The 20,085-nt window shown below is 43.8% G+C and overlaps 1 protein-coding gene and 1 long non-coding RNA gene across 2 annotated transcripts; one reads left to right on the forward strand and one right to left on the reverse strand.

The window, feature by feature from the left end:
- The first annotated feature begins 9,814 nt into the window (after window positions 1-9,814).
- LOC132028861 (uncharacterized) lies at window positions 9,815-17,050 on the forward strand. Its single transcript, XR_009407571.1, has 3 exons — window positions 9,815-10,184; window positions 13,491-13,666; window positions 16,444-17,050. It is a non-coding gene; the product is annotated as an uncharacterized LOC132028861 (long non-coding RNA).
- On the reverse strand, window positions 14,463-17,113 carry SPMIP10 (sperm microtubule inner protein 10). Its single transcript, XM_059418400.1, has 3 exons — window positions 17,028-17,113; window positions 16,403-16,511; window positions 14,463-14,792 (listed from the first exon to the last, which is right to left on the reverse strand). Exons 1-3 carry the CDS (start codon window positions 17,111-17,113, stop codon window positions 14,583-14,585), a joined length of 405 nt encoding a protein of 134 aa, XP_059274383.1. The 3' UTR covers window positions 14,463-14,582.
- Between the last annotated feature and the right edge of the window lie 2,972 nt (window positions 17,114-20,085).

Raw genomic sequence — 20,085 nt, forward strand, 5'->3', positions numbered from 1 at the left:
GTTGCTCTGGCGGCTGGGCAGGGGGTGGAACCCTCGATGGGACAGTGTGGTCTCAGGATCCTTGGGGTCCCTGGGAGACCAGGAGTGCTTGAGGGCAGCAGAGCTCCCAGGTATCAGAGCAGGGAAGCCGGTTGCAGAGAGTGAGCCCAGAAGTGGGCTCGAACCTGGAGGCTGCCAGAAACTATGATCCACAGCACAGTCTGGCCACTGTTCTTTGAAAAGGGGCCCAAGAAGCAGCACAACTGGGGAGAGTCCCCTTCCTCCCCTAGGAGGAGTGGTGTCTGAGCATGCTACAGGAGTCTGCTGGGTTTGGAGACTCCAAAATGGGTCATATGTCAGAGACAGAAATGTTTGCTCACAGGTCCAGTGAGCACAGAATGCAGACAGAGACCAGGGAGACACGAAGGATAGACTGTTTTCCTGTGAGGGTGCACTGAGGAGTGGGGCCTTGAGCTCTCAGCTCTGGGGCCAGAGATAAGGAGGCTGCCATGTTCGTTCTCATCCCAAAAGACTGGAATCATTCCCTGCATATTTTCAGACCACAATGCTTTGAAAATGAATCTCAATCACAAGAGGAAAGGTGGAAAGAACTCAAATACATGGAGGCTAGAGAGCATCCTTCTAAAGAATGTTTGGGTCAACCAGTCAATTCAAGATGAATTTTAAAAAATTCATGGAAACACAGGAGAATGCAAACACAACCATTCAATATCTTTGGGATGCAGCAAAGGCGGTTCTAGGAGGGGAGTATATAGCACTACAAGCCTTTCTCAAGAACAAATAAAGGTCTCAAATACACAACTTAGCCCTAAACCTAAAGGAGCTGGAGAAAGAAGAGCATAGAACACCTAAATCCTGCAGGAATAAGGGAAATAATAAAGATTAGAGCAGAAATCAATGAAGTAGAAACCAAAAGAACAGCAGAACAAATCAATGAATCTAGGGGCTGCTTCTCTGAAAGAATTAATAAGATGGTAAACCCCTGGTCAGATTTCTCAAAAAGAACACAGAAAGGATCCAAATAAATAAAATCATGAATCAAGAAGGAGAGGTCACACCTAACACCAAGGAAATACAAGCAAGTATAAGAATATAGGATGCCAACTCTATGTCAACCAATCAAAGCAGTCTTGAAAAAATGGATGCATTCCCAGAAACATAAAAATGACCAAAACTGAACTAGAAAGAAAAGGAAACCTGAAAAGACTTATAATCAACAACAAAATTGAATCAGTCATCAAAAATCCTTCAGGAAATGAAAACCCAGCACCAGATGGCTTCCCAGGGGAATTCTACCAAATATTATTATTTTTTTAAAAAGATTTTATTTATTTATTTGACAGACAGAGATCACAAGTAGGCAGAGAGGCAGGCAGAGAGAGAGGAGGAAGCAGGCTCCCTGCTGAGCAGAGAGCCCGACGCGGGACTCGATCCCAGGACCCTGAGATCATGACCTGAGCCGAAGGCAGCGGCTTAACCCACTGAGCCACCCAGGCGCCCCCAAATATTATTTTTTTAAAAAAATATTTGTATTTATTTATTTGACAGATAGAGATCACAAGTAGGCAGAGAGGCAGGCAGAGAGAGGGGAAGGGAAGCAGGCTCCTTGCTGAGCAGAGAGCCCAATGCGGGGCTTGATCCCAGAAACCCGAGTGATGATCTGAGCTGAAGGCAGAGGCTTTAACCCACTGAGCTATCCAGGCGCCCCTCTACCAAACATTTAAAGAAGATTTAGTACCTCTTCTTCTGAAACTTTTCCAAAAAATAGAACTGGAAGGAAAACTTCCAATTCCCTTTGATAAGACCAGCATTACCTTGGTCCAAAAAGCCAGACAAAGACTCCACCCAAAAGGAGAATTATGGACAATTATCTCTGAAAATACGGATGCAAAAATTCTCACCAACATACCAGCCAATAGGATCAAACAGCCGATTAAAAGGATGATTCACCACGACCAAACTGAATTTATTCCTGGGCTGCAAGGGTGGTTCGACAACTGGAAATCAATCAATGGAACCCACTACCTTAATAGAAGAAAGAACAAGAACCATAGGATTCTCTCAATAGATGCAGAAAAAGCATTCGACAAATTAATGCAACCCTTCTTGATCAAAACTCTTCACCGTGGGGGAATAGAGGGTACCTCCACATCTTAAAGGCCATCTATGGGAAACCCACAGAGAATATCATTCTCAATGGGGAAAAACTGAAAGCTTTTCCCTTCAGGTCAGGAACATGACAGGGATGCCCATTCTCATCACTATGGTTCAACATAGTGCCTCAATTCTTAGCCTCAGCCATCAGACAACAAAAAGAAATAAAAGGCATCTGAATCAGCAAAGAAGAAGTAAGGCTTTCACCCTCTGCAGACAATAGGATGCTTTCTGTGGAAAACCCCAAAGACTTCACCTCAAAATTGCTAGAACTCATTCAGGAATTCCATAAGGTAGCAGGATATAAAATCAATACACAGAAATCACTTGCCTTTGTCTGCAGCAACAATATGATGGAAGAAAGAGAAATTAAGGAGTCCATCCCATGTATAATCACACCTCAAACTGTAAGATACTTAGGATTCCATCTAACCAAAAAGGCAAAGGATCTGTACTCAGAAAACCATACCATACTCATGAATAAAACAGAGGAAGACACAAAGAAATGGAAAAAACGTTCCATGGTCATGGATTGGAAGAACAAATATTGTGAAAATGTCTATGCTACCTGAAACAATCCACAAATTCAATGCAATCCTTATCAAAATACCATCCACATTTTTCACAGAACTGGAAGGAATAATCCCCAAATTTGTATGGAAGCAGAAGAGACCCCAAATAGCCAAAGGGATGTTGGAAAAGAAAACCAATGCTAATGACAATGCAATTGCAGGTATCAAGCTCTATTACAAAGCTATAATATCAAGACAGTATGATCCTGACACAAAAACAGACACACAGATCAATGGAACAGAATAGAGAAACCAGAAATGGACCCTCAACTCTAGGGTCAACTAATCTTCCTCAAAGGAGGAAAGAATATCCAATTGGGGAAAAAAAAGTGTCTTCAATAAATGGTGCTTCAAAAACACGGGACAGCCATATGTAGAAGAATAAAACTGGACCATTTCCTTATACCATACACAAAATATAGACTCCCAGTGAATGAAAGACTTCAATGTGAGATAGGAATTCATCCAGATCCTTGAGAAGAACCGAGGCAGCAACCTCTTTGACCTCAGCCACAGCAACTTCTTGCTAGACATGTCTCCAAAGGTGAGGGAAACAAAAGCAAAAATGAACTGTTGGGATTTCATCAAGATAACAAGCTTTTATACAACAAAGGAAATAGTCAACAAAACCAAAAGACAACAAAAAGAATGAGAGAAGATATTTCCAAATGACATAACAGATAAAGGGCTCGTATCTAAAATCTAGAAAGAACTTACCAAACTCAACACCCACAGAACAAATACTCCAATCAAGAGAAAGGGCTGAAGACATGAACAGACACTTCTCCAATGAAGACATCCAAATGGCCAATGGACAATTTAAAAAGTGCCCGGATATTAGGAAAATACAAATCAAATCCATAATGAGGTACCACCTTACACCAGTTAGAATGGCTAAAATGAACAAGTTAGGAAAAGACAGGTGTTGGTGAGGATGTGGAGAAAGGGGGACCCTTTTATACTGTTGATGGGAATGCAGGCTGATGAAGCCACCCTGGAAAACAATGTGGATGTTCCTCAAGAAATTGAAAATAGAGCTACCCTGCAACCCTGCAATTGCTCTGCTGGGTATTTACCCCAAAGACACAAATGTAATGATCAGAAGGTTTACCTGCACCCCAATGTCTATAGAAGTAATGCCCACAAGAGCCAAAATATGCAAAGAGCCCAGACGTCCATCGACAGATGAGTGGATCTATATGGATATATATACCATTGAATATTACACAGCCATCAAAAAAAATGAGGTCTTGCTATTTGCAATGACATGGATGGAACTAGAGAGTATTGTGCTAAGTGAAATAAGTCAATCAGAGAAGGACAATTATCATATGATCTCACTGATATGTGGAATTTAAGAAATAAGACAGAGGATCATAGTGAAAGAGGAAAAAAAAAAAAAAGAAGAAGAAGAAAGGAAGGAAGGAAGATGAAACCAGAAACGGAGTCAAAGCAAAAGAGGCACTTGATCTCAGGAAACAAACTGAGGTTTCTGAAGGAGAGGAGGGTGAGGGAATGGGATGGCTGGGTGATGGGCACGGGGAGGGGATGTGCTGTGCTGAGCACTGTGTGCTGTGTGAAACAGAAGGGTCTCCCCTGTACCCCTGAGACAAATAACACATTATATGATCATAATAAAAAAGAAGTGAAAGAAAAACATTTAGTGTACAAATGTAAACCATGTACAAATAAATAAATAATCTCACTGGAAAGAAAGAAAGAAAAAAAAGAAGGAAGAAAGCATGCAAGCAAACAAGTGACTATGCCACCCGGAGTCACCACACTCCAATTTCAAGCTAGATTACAAAGCTATTGTCATCAAACAGTATGGTACTGGCATTAAAACAGACACCCAGGACACTGGAGCACAACAGAAAGCTCAGAAACTGATAAAATCATAGTACTTTTGGAAAAGTTTATTCATTTGTATATTAAAGGTGTACTTAATCTATCTCTGATAGAATTATTAACTCTGAATGGGAATTTATAATATTGATGTCCTGTTCCAACGTTTGCTACTAATAAATGCATTTTTAAAACATGCTGTTTTGGAGCACCTGAGTGGCTCAGTGGGTAAAGTCTCTGCCTTCGGCTCAGGTCATGGTCCCAGGGTTACGGGGACCCAGCCCCACATTGGGATCTCTGTTCAGCAGGGAACCTGCTTCCCCCTCTCTCTCTCTGCCTGTCTCTCTGCCTACTTGTGATCTCTGTTTGTCAAATAAATAAATAAAATATTTAAAAATAAATAAATAAAATAAAACATGCTGATATATATATATATATATCAACATGTTTCATATATATAAAACATGCTGATATATATATATATATATATATAATAAAATAAGGATGATTTAGAATCCAGACTTTTAGGAAAAATTAAATTCACTTTAATAAACCTACCACAGAAATGGAAATATAGATATCCATCTTCACAACTGAGAACATCACAAAAGAAGACAATCAGATGCAATCTGGTGTCTGATGGAAGAACAGAATACTACTTACACGTAGTTCTGCCCAAAGGTTCAACCTGCTGAAAGCTATAATTCCAGGTGATCATTTACAAATACACAATTTTCAGAGAAAAGTCCTACCAAAAAGTATGAAGACGTATCCAATGAAGTCCACACTGCCTATATTCCAACAGGAAAAATATTTTCCCAACAAGTAAACTGTAAGACCAGATGAAGGAAGGAAGGAAGGAAGGAAAAAAGAAGAGAACGAAAGAAGAGAAAGGGGGGCGACTGGGTGGCTCAGTGGGTTAAGCCGCTGCCTTCGGCTCAGGTCATGATCTCAGGGTCCTGGGATCGAGCCCCACTTCGGATTCTCTCCGCTCAGCAGGAAGCCTGCTTCCTCCTCTCTCTCTCCCTGCCTCTCTGCCTACTTGTGATCTCTGTCAAATTAAAAAAAAAAAAAAAGAAGAAGAAGAAAGAAAGAAAGAAAAAAGAGAAAGAAAAAGATAGATAGAAACCTTAGAAACCAACCCACACATGTATGGTCTTAACTTACAACACAGCAGAAAATATACAATGGGGAAAGGACTGTCTCCTCAATGAACAGTACTGGGAAATCTGGACACTAAATGAGGAAGAATGTGACTGGATCACTTTCTTATGCGGCACATACAAATTATGAATGGATGAGTGACTTGAACATAAGAACTGAATCCATAAACCAAAAAAAAAAACAAAAAAAACAAAAAACAAACAACAACAACAACAAAAACAAAAAAACCACAGGTAGTAAGTTTCTTGATACTGGTTTACTGGTTTTGGGGAAGAGACTTTTACATGAGACACCAAAAGCAAAGGCAACAAAAGCAAAAATAAGCAAGTGGAACGATATCAAACTGAAATTGCTGCATGACAAAAGAAACCACCAAACCCTTAAAGGCAACCATCCCAAGGAGAAAAAATATCTGCATATCCTATGTGTGTGAAGAGACAAATATCCAAAAGACACAAAACACTCCTTCAAATACAAACAAAAACTGAATTAAAACTGGGGAGAATATGTAAATAGATACTTTCAAAGATGGCATACATGTGGCCAACAGACACAGAGAAAGTTGTTCAACATCACTAATTGTGGTCAGGGAAACAGAAGTCAAAACTGCAATCAGCTATCACCTCACAACTGTGGGAATGGCAGTCATCCCAGAGAGAGACACCAGGTGTGGTCAAGGGTTTGTAGACAAGGGGACCCTGTGCACTGTTGGTGGGAATGGGAATTGGTGCAGCCACTGTGACAAATGCTGTGGAGATTCCAGGAAAAATTAATAGAACTACCACATGACCCCGTAACTGCTTTACTGAGTATTTCTTTGGAGAACACAAAAACGCTCTCTCCAAAGGAGAGATGCACTCTCATGTTCACTGGAGCATTATTCACAATAACCAGACATGGAAACAGTGACCATGGGAGCATTATGCTAAGTAACTTAGACACAGATAAACACCAGAGGCTTTGATGGACATTCCACATGGAAAAAAAGTACTGAATGCATAGGTAATAAGAACAGATGGGTGGTTCCTGTTTCAGGGATGGTGGGAGGAAATGGGTGAAGGTTGTCAAAGATGCCATGTTTGAGTGATAAAATCCACAAGTCATGGAATGTTCTGTGCAGCATGAAGACGAAAGCTAACCCTGCAGGATGGGGTACAGGCTCCCCTGCTACTTGAAAGTACAGTGTCCCTAGGAAACCTTTCACAGCAGAAGTGGCGTAAATGGGAAAAAAAATTATCATTCATTTCTATAGAAAAATGAGTGAGCATGCTCAGACACCAAAAGTTCCTTCTCTCTGGCTCTTCTTAAGCCTCAGGACACAACATCCTAAGGGATGCCCAAAATACTTGGGGATAAAGCACAGCAGATGCTCACGGACACATCTCAAAGCGCTGGTGGCTGGACACGGAGTGCAGTGCCCAGGAAGGAGCAGTTGGGATGCACACCACTCTGTAGTGGTTCTCCACAAAACAGATTCTGAACGCAGGGCCCACTTTTTGACTTTTTTCATAAGAGAGAAGTCCTCTTCAGTTTTCTTCTTGCTACTGGAGCTGCATAATAACATAGATCTTGCGAAAAAGTTAAGCCTCTTACCAGGAACTTTGAGAAAAATGGGGAAGACTTGTACGTGAAAGTTGCTGAGGGGGTAGAAGTTCAGAGTGCTCCCAGACACAAACATCAGCAGATCCACTGTGAAAGGTACCTTCCTCAGCAGGTGGAACATGGACTACCTCTTACCCCCAGAAACCTCCTCCTTCACCTCGCTTGGGACAACCCACAAGAGCTTGGACTTACCATAATTCCTCTTTTCTCCCATCCCCAACAGCAAACCCTGTAAGCTCCATCTTCAATAGGGTACCCAGAATAGCACTAAGCCCTCCTTCCAAGACTGCCTGTCTTGTCCACACTGGAGCCTATATCTTGCCTGACTTCCTGGAAAATCTTCATCACTGACCTCCCTGCCCATCCTCAACCCTGTGTCATCTGTTCTCAACACTGTAGCCAGGATGGCCCAGTGAAACAGGGTCCCATGGGGTCACAGACCTGCTATGGCTTTCTGTCACCCTACTGCCACCTCCCTGAAGTCATGTCCTAACCTGTCTCCTGTGGCCACAGGGCTTGCTGCTCCTGGACATACATGGTATGCTCCTGCCCCAGGGCCTTTGCATATGCTTTTCCTTCCATTTAGAAGACTCTTCATTGATATCACTCACATTTTTTGAACTTGACTCAAGCATCACCTTCCTTGTGAAGACCCACCTGGCCCCTATGTGAATAGCAAGCATCACTGCCACCTCCCTTCAGCACCCCAGCCCTGTCTCCTGCTTCCTATTTCCAGACCAGTTATCACAGTCACCAAGCCATCTTGGCAAGGCAAAAACGGAGCCCTACTCAGATGGTTTCACCACGGACTCCTTCCAATTTCCTAGTCCAGAGCCCTGGGGGGGAAAGGTGACCAGAGCTCTTGCACAACCAGGATGCCCAGGACAATGAGTCCCCCTCAGGCACCCTGAAGACCATCAGGAAATTGAGACCTAAGAGAATCCACTTGCACATGAAACCTGAAACCAGACATCTTCCTTAATTCCAGGTGCACACACACACATTCTCCCCTTGCCTGATGTGCTCACCTGAGAAAGCTGAGCAGAGAAGCATCTCTATCCAAATCTCCCTCTGGCCAAGGTCTTGGGAAACAGAACATCTCTCCTCCAGGCACCAGCCACCTGTGATTGACGTCCGGTATCCTCAGGTGCTGGGGCAGAATGGTGCACCTGTCCCTCTTTGCTGGAACGTTATCACAAGCCATCACACTTTTCAGGAAGGAACCTGCAGCAGCAGCAGAACAGAAGCAGGCTGCCCAGGATCAGGGTCAGTCTCACATGTCAGGCCCCATGTGGAAGTAGAGCTTCAGGGAGACTGGTGTGCCGTGTGGCCTTGGAACCTCAAGGCAGGAGCTGAGATTTCAGTTCCAAATGAAAACCAGCCTCTTCCACACAGCACAACAAAGTGGAGATTTCTCAGGGGTGCTACTCTGAAAGAATTGCTTCTGCTGGCTGAATTCACAGGCACCAGGCAGAGGACACTTGCACTGCTTCATCCAAGGAAGCAAGGGGCACCCTGGGCAAGAAGCCATAATGCTGTCTGTGGGCAGCTTCCCACCAAGCCCCCTGCTGAGACGAGGGCTGGAGAACCCAACAGGAAGCAAGTTTCATATCCCTTCTGCAGCAAGAGGGCTGGCTGGGGAGCAGAGCCCTGACTCTAGAGCAAGCTGGCCTGTGCGTCAAGAGTGAAGGCCACCACCACGGTCTCACAGTGTCCCAGCTATCTGATCTGACTCCCCTGCCAGACTCATAACTGCTGACACGGTGACTCGTAAGTCACCCAGAGACTGCTTTCCACCCCAGCTCAACGCTGCTCACAGAGAAGCCAACTCCAGGCTCAGAAACGTGTTCATTGTTAGCTCTGGAATTCCCTGGGTTTGTCTACACTGGCCTACCCAGGGGTCCCTTCCAATCATTCCTCCAGTGCCCTAGGGTTTTGAGCCACCTTCAAACTGCCCTTCAAAAGGCAGGAACGGGGGGGCGCCTGGGTGGGTGGCTCAGTGGGTTAAGCCGCTGCCTTCCGCTCGGGTTGTGATCTCAGGGTGCTGGGATCGAGACCTGCATCCGGCTCTCTGCTCAGCGGGGAGCCTGCTTCCCTCTCTCTCTCTGCCTCTCCATGTACTTGTGATTTCTCTCTGTCAAATAAATACATAAAATCTCAAAAAAAAAAAAAAAAAAAAAAAAAAAAAAAGGCAGGACCGGGCCTGTTTCGGCAGACCAGCCGAGTGACTGTGTGTGCGGGGAAACTCAGACCACATCCTCCCTGAACACCAACGCTTCCAGGTCTAAGCTTCAAACCCTCACTCACTGGGCACGGAGCAGCACGTCAGCATGAACACTCCTCTCTCAAATCTCTTGTCTCCCATTCCTTCGAACCAGAAACAAAGGTCCAGTCACCACTCTATTTTCCTTTCAGAAAAGTAAGGAAACAGAATAAACACTACGTGTAGAGGAAAAAGCAAGATGGCACGTGTTAGGAGCTTCTGTTCCCTGAACGCTTTCCATAGAGCTTTGGAGGATGGGAATGAAAATGGCGGCCTCCCTATCCCCGGCCCCCATTGGATCTGAGCTCCGGGCGGCGCTCCTCAGTGCGCCCTCAGAGGAAAGCAGTCAATCTCTCTCATCTTCCTCGCCTCTGGCCACACTCTGTGCTCTCCCCGCCTGTGAGCAAGCGTTTCTACCACAGGCGCACAGCCCCGTTTGGATTCTCCAAACGCAGCAGACGCCGGCCACGCACTCCCGTGCCACTCCTCCTAGAGGAGGAAGAAGGGGTCTCCACAGATCTGCCACTTGTGGGGAACCTGCTTGAAGAGCAGAGACCCCACTGTGCCTGGGATCACGGTTTAAGGTAAGCCTGAACTGAGAATCGACTCCTTAGCTCGGTCTCTGGAGCCGGCTTCCCCGCTCCAATACCTGGGAGCTCTGCCAACCTCAGGCACCCCTGGTCTTTTGGGGACCCTGCCGGTCCTGATACTGCACTGTCCCTGTGAGGGCTCTACCCCCTACTTAGCCTCCAGATGGGAAAGTGAACGAGAGGCGATGATCAAGTTGCAGGGCTGCTTCAAGCCACACAGTAATTAGCAGTGTCAGAATTTGGCTCAGTTCAGCCTAACTATAAAGCCCATATCCTCTGAAGCACTTCCCTGATGGTTTTTAATTTGTCCCTAGGAAACATACGTCTTCCTTTTTAAATGCATACTCCCTTGCTCTCTGTTTTTCTTTCAATTTTTTACAATTTCAGAGAAAATTCTTCTGTGACTCTGCAAAGTGCTGGGTATTAACGGGGTTAGTCCACAGAATTCAAGCTCCCCTTTGTTAATAAAATAGTTTGGGAATTTGTTAGTTACGGACGCACTGAAGAATTATTCTCTCAAACTTCTACAATACCATAGTATCTCCAACACATGAAGACCGTTTTCATTCATGAAATAAACATTTTTTAAGAAAATTGTTTTTCTTGAGCAATGCAAGAGAGACCTCTTCTGGTCAAGAAGCAGAAGTCTTAGGCAGAGAACCAACTTGGAAAAAGTTAGGGTGGAAAGAAGATAAAACATGAAACAGGTTTCCTCTAAGAGTTGACATTGACTTTGGGGTTCAAACTTTGACAAACAGAACAGAGAAAGGAATGATCCCACTCATATAAAGCCCTTGGCACAGGAGTGGAAGGGCTCCTTCTTTTCTGATGATAAAATATATGTTTCCTGTAGATAATTTATAAAGGCACAGGATGTACGAATCACTCATAACTCTACTGTCCAGAAATTATACTGTATAAAACATTCTGATGCACTGGGTTTCTGCATTGTTTTCTGGTTACATACATTTTTTTTGTCCACAAACTGTGTAAATCTAGATTTTTCATTCAGTGTTTTATCACACCTATTTTTCCTTTTTTTTTTTTTTTTTTTTTTTTTTTTAAGTAGGCTCCACTGGGCATGGAGCCCAACTTGGGGCTTGAACTCATGACCCTGATATCAAGACCTGAGAGGAGCCCAAGTGTCAGATGCTTAACTAACTGAGCCACCCAGGTGCCCCTTTCCATATTCTTAAAAGAAGAAAAAGATGTATTGTGGTAGCCAGACTTCCTTTGGTAAGTCATCTAAAAGCCAGAGGAGTTTCAATGAATAATTTTACATGGTGTCTGTATTGCCAGGGCCCCTGTTGATGCACTGAGAGGCACAGAGCACGGTGAGTGGATTGATTGCTGGCTACATTCCAGCTGCTACACATCTTCTCTGCCATACTCCCCTTCTCTGCCACACCTGCTCTTGGTGGCCCCACAGGAAGTTGACTAGTAAAGGTCAAATATGATTACCAGTGTTCTCAGTATGTGAAAAACTCATCAATTCACTTTTTTGACCTTGGATATCCCAGAAATTTCTAGGCCCAAGATGGAGCTTCCCCAGGCCCATGATGTCATATTGGCAAAGCAAAGCTTAGATAACTGTCATGTCCCTGAAAGTGCTCTGCCTGATCAGAAATGCAGTATATCCAGCCAGCCAATCCCCAAGGCCAAGTGAACTATGGATTGTGTTCTTCCTTTCTTGCTTCTTGTCTTTTTTTTTTTTTTTTGATAGACAGAGATCACAAGTAGGCAGAGAGGTAGGCAGAGAGAGAGGGGGAAGCAGGCTCCCTGCTGAGCAGAGAGCCTGATGTGGTACTCAGTCCCAGGACCTTGGGATCATGACCTGAGCAAAAGACAGAGGCTTTAACCCACTGAGCCACCCAGATGCCCCTTCCTTCCTTGTTTCTGTTTCTTTTTCTTTTTTCTTTCTTTTTTTCTTTTTTTTTTTAGATTTTATTGATTTGTCAGAGAGAGAGAGAGAGTGAGAACATGCACAAACAAGGGGAGGGCAGAGGGAGAGGGAGAAGCAGAGGAGCAGGGAGCCTGATGTGGGGCTCCATCCCAGGACCCTGGGATCATGACCTGAGCCAAAGGCAGATGCCCAAAAACTGAGCCACCCAGGCTCCCCTACTTCAGTGATCTTTAAGTTGGTATCAGATGGACCTCTTTGTCTTTTTTATAACAGTTTCCTTCATGCAGTAATCATGTATGAACACGGCTGGGTGAAGTGTAGCTTAGACCTACCATGATCTTTTTTTTATTTTATTTTATTTATTTATTTGACAGAGAGTGAAATCACAAGTAGGCAGAGAGGCAGGCAGAGAGAGAGAGGAGGAGGCAGGCCCCCCGACTGAGCAGAGAGCCCGATGTGGGGCTCGAGCCCAGGACCCTGAGATCATGACCTGAGCTGAACGAAGGCAGAGGCTTAACCCATTGAGCCACCCAGCCGCCCTCTACCATGATCTTTAAAAAAAAAATTGTGGTAAGGGGCACCTGACTGGCTCAGTTAGTAGAGTAGGTGACTCTTGAACTTAGTGTTGTGAGTTCAAGCCCCACATGGGGTGTAGGGATTACTCAAAAATAAAAAGAATCTTGAAGAAAATGTGGTAAAATAAACAGGACATAAAATTCACTTTAACTCTCTTTGAATGTACAATTCAGTGGCAATAAGTACATTTACCTTGTCCAGCAACTGTCTCCATAACTTTATTTCAAACTGAAAACTCTGTACCCATTAAGCTGCAACTCTATTCCTCCCACCTCTGCAGCCTTTGGTAACTACTATTCTTCTTTCCCTAGGAATTTGATTATTCTAGATATCTCATACAAGAGGAATTACACAATTTTTGTATTTTTGTGTGCGGCCTATTCATTTAGCATATTTTCAAGATTTCTCCACGTTGCAGCATGTATCAGAATTTCATGACTGAATTTTATGGCTGAAGAATAGTATTCCATTGCCTGAATATACCACGTTTTATGTATTCATCTCTCAGGGGACATGTGAGTTGCTTCCACATTTTGGCTATTGCAAATAATGTTTTTGTTTTTTGTTTTTTTAAAAGATTTTTATTTATTTGACAGAGAGAAAGAAATCACAAGTAGGCAGAGAAAAGGGGAAGCAGGCTCCCTGCTGAGCAGAGAGCCCCATGCAAGGCTCGATCCCAGGACCCTGGGATCCTGACCCGAGCCAAAGGCAGAGGCTTTAACCCACTGAGCCACCCAGGCACCCCGTGAATAATGTTGTTAGGAACATTGGCACGCAAATATGTTTGAGTCCTTCCTTTCAAATCTTTTTTTTTTTTTAAGATTTTTTAAAAATAATCTCTACACCCAGAGTGGAGCTCAAACCCACAAAAACCCCGAGATCAAAACCTGAACACCTTCTGGAGCTGGAGCCAGCCTGGCGCACCCTCTCCCACTGACCCCTCCGGCATTCAATTCTTTGGGGCATATACCTAGAAGAGGAATTGCTGAATCATAAGGTAATTCTATGTTTAATGGCTTGAGAAAGTACTACACCCTTTTCCACAGTGGTGTACCGTTTTGCATATGGTCATTTTAGGTTAAATGATGCTCATCCGTTCTTTGCTACAGGAAATTGATCCTTGGATACATTGAACCAATACAAAAAAATACACTTCAGCTGAAATGGTGTTGTGGATTTTGGAGGTATCTGCCAAATACTTCAAGTTACCATGTGGAAGAGTTGCCAGGACCCACAGCCTTGGTGGGGGGAGGTGTTGGTTGAGGCAGGGCAGAAAGATGGTGTTGGAAAAAGCAGAAAACCAGCAGAAATAATTCCACATCCTGCCCCTCTTTCTCGGTGTGGATCCTCTGACCCTGGGTTTTGGAGGCGATGAACAACAAAGGAGTGAGGAGGAGGAGCAGCACAGTGAGGGTAGATGGTTGGACTGGATCCATCAGTTAAATGGAGTGAAATTAATTTCAGTGAGAGTTTGCCTTGCGCCCCCCCCCGCTTCATCTCCATTGTTCTCAGAGCCTGTTTGCTTTCAGAAAATTTTTTTTTTTTAAAGATTTTATTTATTTATTTGACAGACAGAGATCACAAGTAGGCAGAGAGACAGGCAGAGAGAGAGGGAAGCAGGCTCCCTGCTCAACAGAGAGCCCGATGCGGGGCTCAATCCCAGGACCCTGGGATCATGACCTGAGCTGAAGGCAGAGGCTTTAAGCCCCTGAGCCACCCAGGCGCCCCCAGAAACTTTTATAATGGATGAAGAGTACAGAAACTTTTATAATGGATCAAGAGTACAACTGACTTTTATTTTAGCCTTTAAAAAAGGTGAATCTGTAGGTGAAATACAATTGTGCAACAGGCTTAGATTTGTGGGGAGAAAAGAGATTGGGGTTGAAATACTCTGATACTTTATTTTTCCATTCTTAGACCAGTCTCCTCCTGAAGCCGTGGGAGATCACAGTGCTTTGGTATCTGGAGAGCGGGGAATGCAGAGGCATATCTGCAATTTTTATTTCTGGTGGGCCTTTCTTCAAGACAACTGCCCGATCTTCCCCATGGCAGAGCCTTTCACTGTGATTCAAAAACAAAGTGTCTTCTAGAGGACCAGCGTGGATCCCACATACTTCTGTGTGCTAAGGGTGGAAAAAAAAAAATCCCACTTTAAATCACGCCAAACAGCACTGGATTAGGGGAAGATGGAGATTCCCCAATAGTTTTTCCTAACTACCCCTGTTGAGAAGGAAGGTCTGGGGTGCCCAGGTGGCTCAGTCAGTTAAGCACCCGACTCTTGGTTTTCAGCTCAGGTCATGGGCGCAGGGTCTTGTGGTTCAGCCCCGTGATGAGTTCTCCACTTAGCTCACACTGTGGAGTCTGCTTGTCCTTCTCCCTCCGCTGCATCCCCTGAGCACATGTGCTCTTTATCTCTCTCTCAAATAAATAGGTAGATAAATAAAATCTTTTAAAAAGGAAAAATCGGGGCGCCTGGGTGGCTCAGTGGGTTAAGCCGCTGCCTTCAGCTCAGGTCATGATCTCAGGGTCCTGGGATCAAGTCCCGCATCCGGCTCTCTGCTCGGCAGGGAGCCTGCTTCCCTCTCTCTCTCTGCCTGCCTCTCCATCTACTTGTGATTTCTCTCTGTCAAATAAATAAATAAAATCTTTAAAAAAAATAAATAAAAAAAATAAAAAAGGAAAAATCTAGTGGATAGAGCATTATAACATCCCTTTTTAATTTTTATTTTATTCTTGTTTAGATTTTTGTTTATTGTTTATTTGAGAGAGAGAGAGAGCACAAGCAGGAGAGGGAAGAGGCAGAAGGAGAGGGAGAAGCAGGCAGCCCCATGCAGGGCTCGATCCAAGGACCCTGGGATCATGACCTGAGCCGAAAGCAGATGCTTAACCCACTGAGCCACCCAGGTGCTCCTATTCTACTTTTTTTTTTTTTTTTTTTAAGATTTTATTTATTGTATGGGAGAGAGATCTTATGGGAGGAGGGCAGAGGGAGAGAGATTCCCAAGTGACTACACTGAGCAGGGAGCCTGATGCGGGGCTCGATCTCAGGACCCTGGGATCATGCCCTGAGCTGAAGGCAGATGCTTAACCCACTGAGCCACCCAGGTGCCCCTAAGTTAATTCTTAATTGCAGGTTGCCATTATGTGAGAAAGGTAGACAAAGAGTTCTGAAATCTTTGGGTATATCTTTTTTAAGTTCATCTTTGGGCTCAAATATTTGAATAGATGTTGCTATTTAACTCTTCCTTGCAAGTTTATGTGAAAATGCATCAACTAGTTTATAGTTTTTGTCAGACAATTGAATGGTGGTTACCAGGGCCTAGAGAGAGGGTGAAATGGGGAGACATAGGTCAAAGGGCACACACTTTCAGTTATAAGACCAAATTCTAAAGCTGTCATATTCAACCTAGTAACTATAGTTAATAATACAGTATTGTATACTCAAAAGTTGCAGAGAGTAAATCTTAAGCTCACAGGAAGAAAAAATGAATTAACACTGTGAGGGGATGAATGTGTTAATTATCTTGAACCTGGTAACTTCTACAGCGTGTACGCTTATCAAAGTTATCACATTGTCCACTTTAAATACATACATTTATTATACCCAATAAAGCTGGAAAAAATAAATATAAATTTAACCATAGCTTTTGTATTGTTACATTTTATTCATAGATATGTTAAACTAGACTATTTAACTATGAGTTTTTCATTATGAACATGTATAGGAAAATACCTTCAGATTCACATTCCTGAATTTCATGTTTTCTTTCCAAGGCATAACATAATGTCTTGGGATCATCCCTTGCTTTAATGAAAACCGTGGCAAATGAACTTCATTACACCTGAAGATTAGGAAGGCAGGAAGAAAGGATATCTGGTGAGTTTAATATAATTGTTTTAGCATTATTCATGTGCTGTGTCTATGATGTTGGGTTTTCCCCCTCCCCCAGCTGCAGAACAGAGAGCTATGGCATTGTTTGAGGGTCATCTAATTATGAACCCATCAAAACTCCAAGTATCACCAAGATCAAGAATCGGGCCTGGATATCTGCACCTTCGACTGCATGCTGACCTTTACAACTTGCTTGCAGTGTTCATTTAAGCTGATACTAAGGAAGAATGCAGCACACCCTGATTTGGCCAGGCCCACCCATGGCCTAAAGAAGTCTCTGACCAGCCACAAACAGCTTCCGAATTTAGTACCTGCTTTATACTCTGGGCAGACTTGCTTTCCCTGCCCACCCATTGTTTCCCTCTAGAACATCAAGCACAAAATGTTTATCCTCATCCGTGTGGCTCCCAGAGGGCAAACAAAACAAAACACAAAACCCCCAAACCCAGAACCCTTAAGTCCTCACTTATTAGAAGGCTTGTATGAACTCTCTTCACAGCAACTGTTGGCAAGCTTAGGTAAGATAGGACAAGTGTCTTTCCCTGAAGCCATCACTGCCAGTAGGGACAGACTCTCTTCTAGAACTTCACTGACTCACTCCTCTAATTATGATGACATTGTTGCCACAGACAGAACACTGTCTTGCTAACTTCATAGCAACCCAGAGCAGTTACATTAGCAGGTGATTAAGAACCTAGGGCTTAGGGGTGTCTGGTGGGCTCAGTCAGTCAAGCATCTGCCTTTGGCTGAAGTCATGATCCTGGGGTTCTGGGATGGAGCCCCACATTGGGCTCTCTGCTTGGCAGGGAGACTGCTTCTTCCTCTCCCTCTGCCTGCTGCTCCCCCTGCTTGTGTACATGCTCATTCTCTGTCAAATAAATAATAAAATCTTTTTTTTTAAAAAATGTAGAGCTTAAAGGGTGCCTGGCTGGCTCAGTTGAAAGAGTGCATGATTCTTGATCTTGGGGTCATGTGGGCTGTAGAGATTAAATAAAAGTTAAAAGCATATTTTTTAAAAAAATGTGAAGCTTAAAAGCTATTTTTTGTGTATTTTTTTTCAGTACCCCAGGACTAAAATATCATTTTTTTTTTAAGATTTTTATTTATTTGACAAGCAGAGGTCACAAGTAGGCAGAGAGGCAGGCAGAGAGAGGGGAGGAAGCAGGCTCCCTGCGGAGCAGAGAGCCCGATGCATGATCCCAGGACCCTAGGATCATGACCCGAGCTGAAGGCAGAGGCTTTAACCCACTGAATCCCCCAGGTGCCCCTAAAACATCATTCTTATCATGAACAATTAAGATGAGAATGCTTGTGGACATGTTACAAATTTGACACAAACATACTAGATAACATTTTGGACTATGCAATTATTCACAAAGTAGCCCTTCATATAAACACTCTGTACTTGTCCTTGGCTAATTGTCCTATTTATATACTGCACATGGTGGATATGTCTCATTTATGTTTCACCACCTATTGCTTAGACACACCTTTAAGAGTGGAAATTAAATATATTTGAACCTAAAACCAATCCAACCCCTTCTACGCCCTAGGATTTGAGTAATAATTCAGAGTATTTGAGATTATAAAAACTCATTTTAATACAGGGAGTGTGTCTTTACAAGTGAGAATGACACATCACCATGAGAGGTGGAGGGGTATTAGTGTCAATGCCATAGGCACCAAGTACAAAAAAGTTAGGCTGAGCAGCAAATATTACTGCCAAATGCCGTTTGGTGAGAGTATTAACTGAATATATACCTAACAAAAGTTTGAAGAGACATTTGTTTCCTTTTTTTTTTTTTTTTAAGTAATCTCTCTCCCAACGTGGGGCTTGAACTCATGAATCTGGGGAGCAAGAGTTGCCGTGCTCTACCAAGTAGGTCTGCCAGGTGTCCCTGGATAGAGATTTCTAGATTTAGATGAGCAGAAAGGTATACAGAAAAATTTTAATAGATAAAAATGTAAAGAACCTTAAAAACTGAAGTGCTGGGTGCCTGGGTGGCTCAGTGGGTTAAGCCGCTGCCTTCGGCTCAGGTCATGATCTCAGGGTCCTGGGATCGAGTCCTGCATCGGGCTCTCTGCTCAGCAGGGAGCCTGCTTCCCTCTCTCTCTCTCTCTGCCTGCCTCTCCATCTACTTGTGATTTCTCTCTGTCAAATAAATAAATAAAATCTTTAAAAAAACAAACAAAAAAAAAAAAACTGAAGTGCTAGGGAGGACTCCAGGCTCTGGCCTGTGCCACATTAGGACTCTCACTCCTTTCAGACCAGGTTATCTTGCTTCTGGAGCATGTCTTGGAGCAGAAGACTGTGAACTCCCAAACTCTGCAAAGTCTTGAGAGGACACACCACCTTCCCCAGCAGGATGTAGAGGTCCATCAGCAGTCATGTGAAGCATTTTTAGGCAAAAAATATAGAAAAATGTTCAGAGATGTGGAGAAAATCCTTCAGGGGATTTGGCCATGGGAACACAGCTCTATGGGGAGCTGATGGTGAGTGAGGATGAAGGCAGCCAGGTCACCCACAAGTGCTTTGAGTTGACTAAGGAGTGGATGGGTAGATCCTCAGTAGAGGGAGTGGCCAAGATTTTTTTTTTTTTAAAAGATTTGATTTATTTATTTAACAAACAGAGATCATAAGCAGGCAGAGAGGCAGGAAGAGAGGAAGGGAAGCAGGCTCCCCATTGAGCAGAGAGCCTGACTCTGGGCTTGATCCTAGAACCCTGGGATCATGACCTGAGCTGAAGGCAGAGGCTTTAACCCACTGTCTCCCAGGCGCCCTCAAGATGCTATTTTAAAGAGGAAACCTCCCAGTGAGATTCTTTTTCATACATCTACTCCTAGCCCTGGTGGGCCTAGATGTTGAAGACAGGATAATGGGGCAGCTAAAGCCATCAGACAATAGAAGTATCCAGGTCTCGGTGCTTGTTTTTCCAGACTGCTCTCGGTGAAGCTCATGGGGCTCCAGGAGGTGTCTCTGCTCCCTACCTTGGCATTGCCACCTCAAGATACTGACCCCGAATTGGATCTCTTCTGTGAGGTTTAAGGCAGTTCTTTCATTCATAATTAAAGCCATCTGGGAGACATCGAAAATCCCGTGGAACATTTGGCATCGATCCCCGCATCATATGCCTGCAAGAGGTGCCGCTCTGCAGAATTATTTTGATGGATGTTTGTTATTTAGATATTTTCAAAACTTGAGTACCTGTCAATAGAAGTGCAGGATAAGCATCCAAGATATATTGATAATAAAACGTAATGGATTACTAAGAAGCAAAATAAAACACCTCAAGTGTTGGTTTCTATTTAACATTGGGAAGTAATCCTAATGTAATCCAGAAATCCATGGTTTCCGAAGTAGTAAGGCAACAACTACTGGTGAAAATGAACTAGGGGGCAGTGGGTGGCTCAGTCTGTTAAGTGTCTTCCTTCGGCCCAGGTCATGATTCCAGGGTCCTGGGATCCAGCCCCACGTTGGGCTTCCTGCTGAGCAGGCAGTCTGCTTCTGCCTCTCCCTCTGCCCT

This window comes from Mustela nigripes, chromosome 12 (genome assembly GCF_022355385.1).
Source record: "Mustela nigripes isolate SB6536 chromosome 12, MUSNIG.SB6536, whole genome shotgun sequence".
In the NCBI taxonomy this organism is placed as follows: Eukaryota; Metazoa; Chordata; class Mammalia; order Carnivora; family Mustelidae; genus Mustela; species Mustela nigripes.

Coding starts and splice junctions, on each gene's coding strand:
- SPMIP10 (XM_059418400.1), bottom strand. CDS start 17,113: ATGGCTTCAGGGAAAGACACTTGTCCTATCTTACCTAAGCTTGCCAAC. Junction 16,512..17,027: donor TCATACAAGCCTTCTAATAA/GTGAGGACTTAA, acceptor CCTAATCTTCAG/GTGTAATGAAGTTCATTTGC. Junction 14,793..16,402: donor TCAGGAATGTGAATCTGAAG/GTATTTTCCTAT, acceptor TTCCACCCTTAG/CACACAGAAGTATGTGGGAT.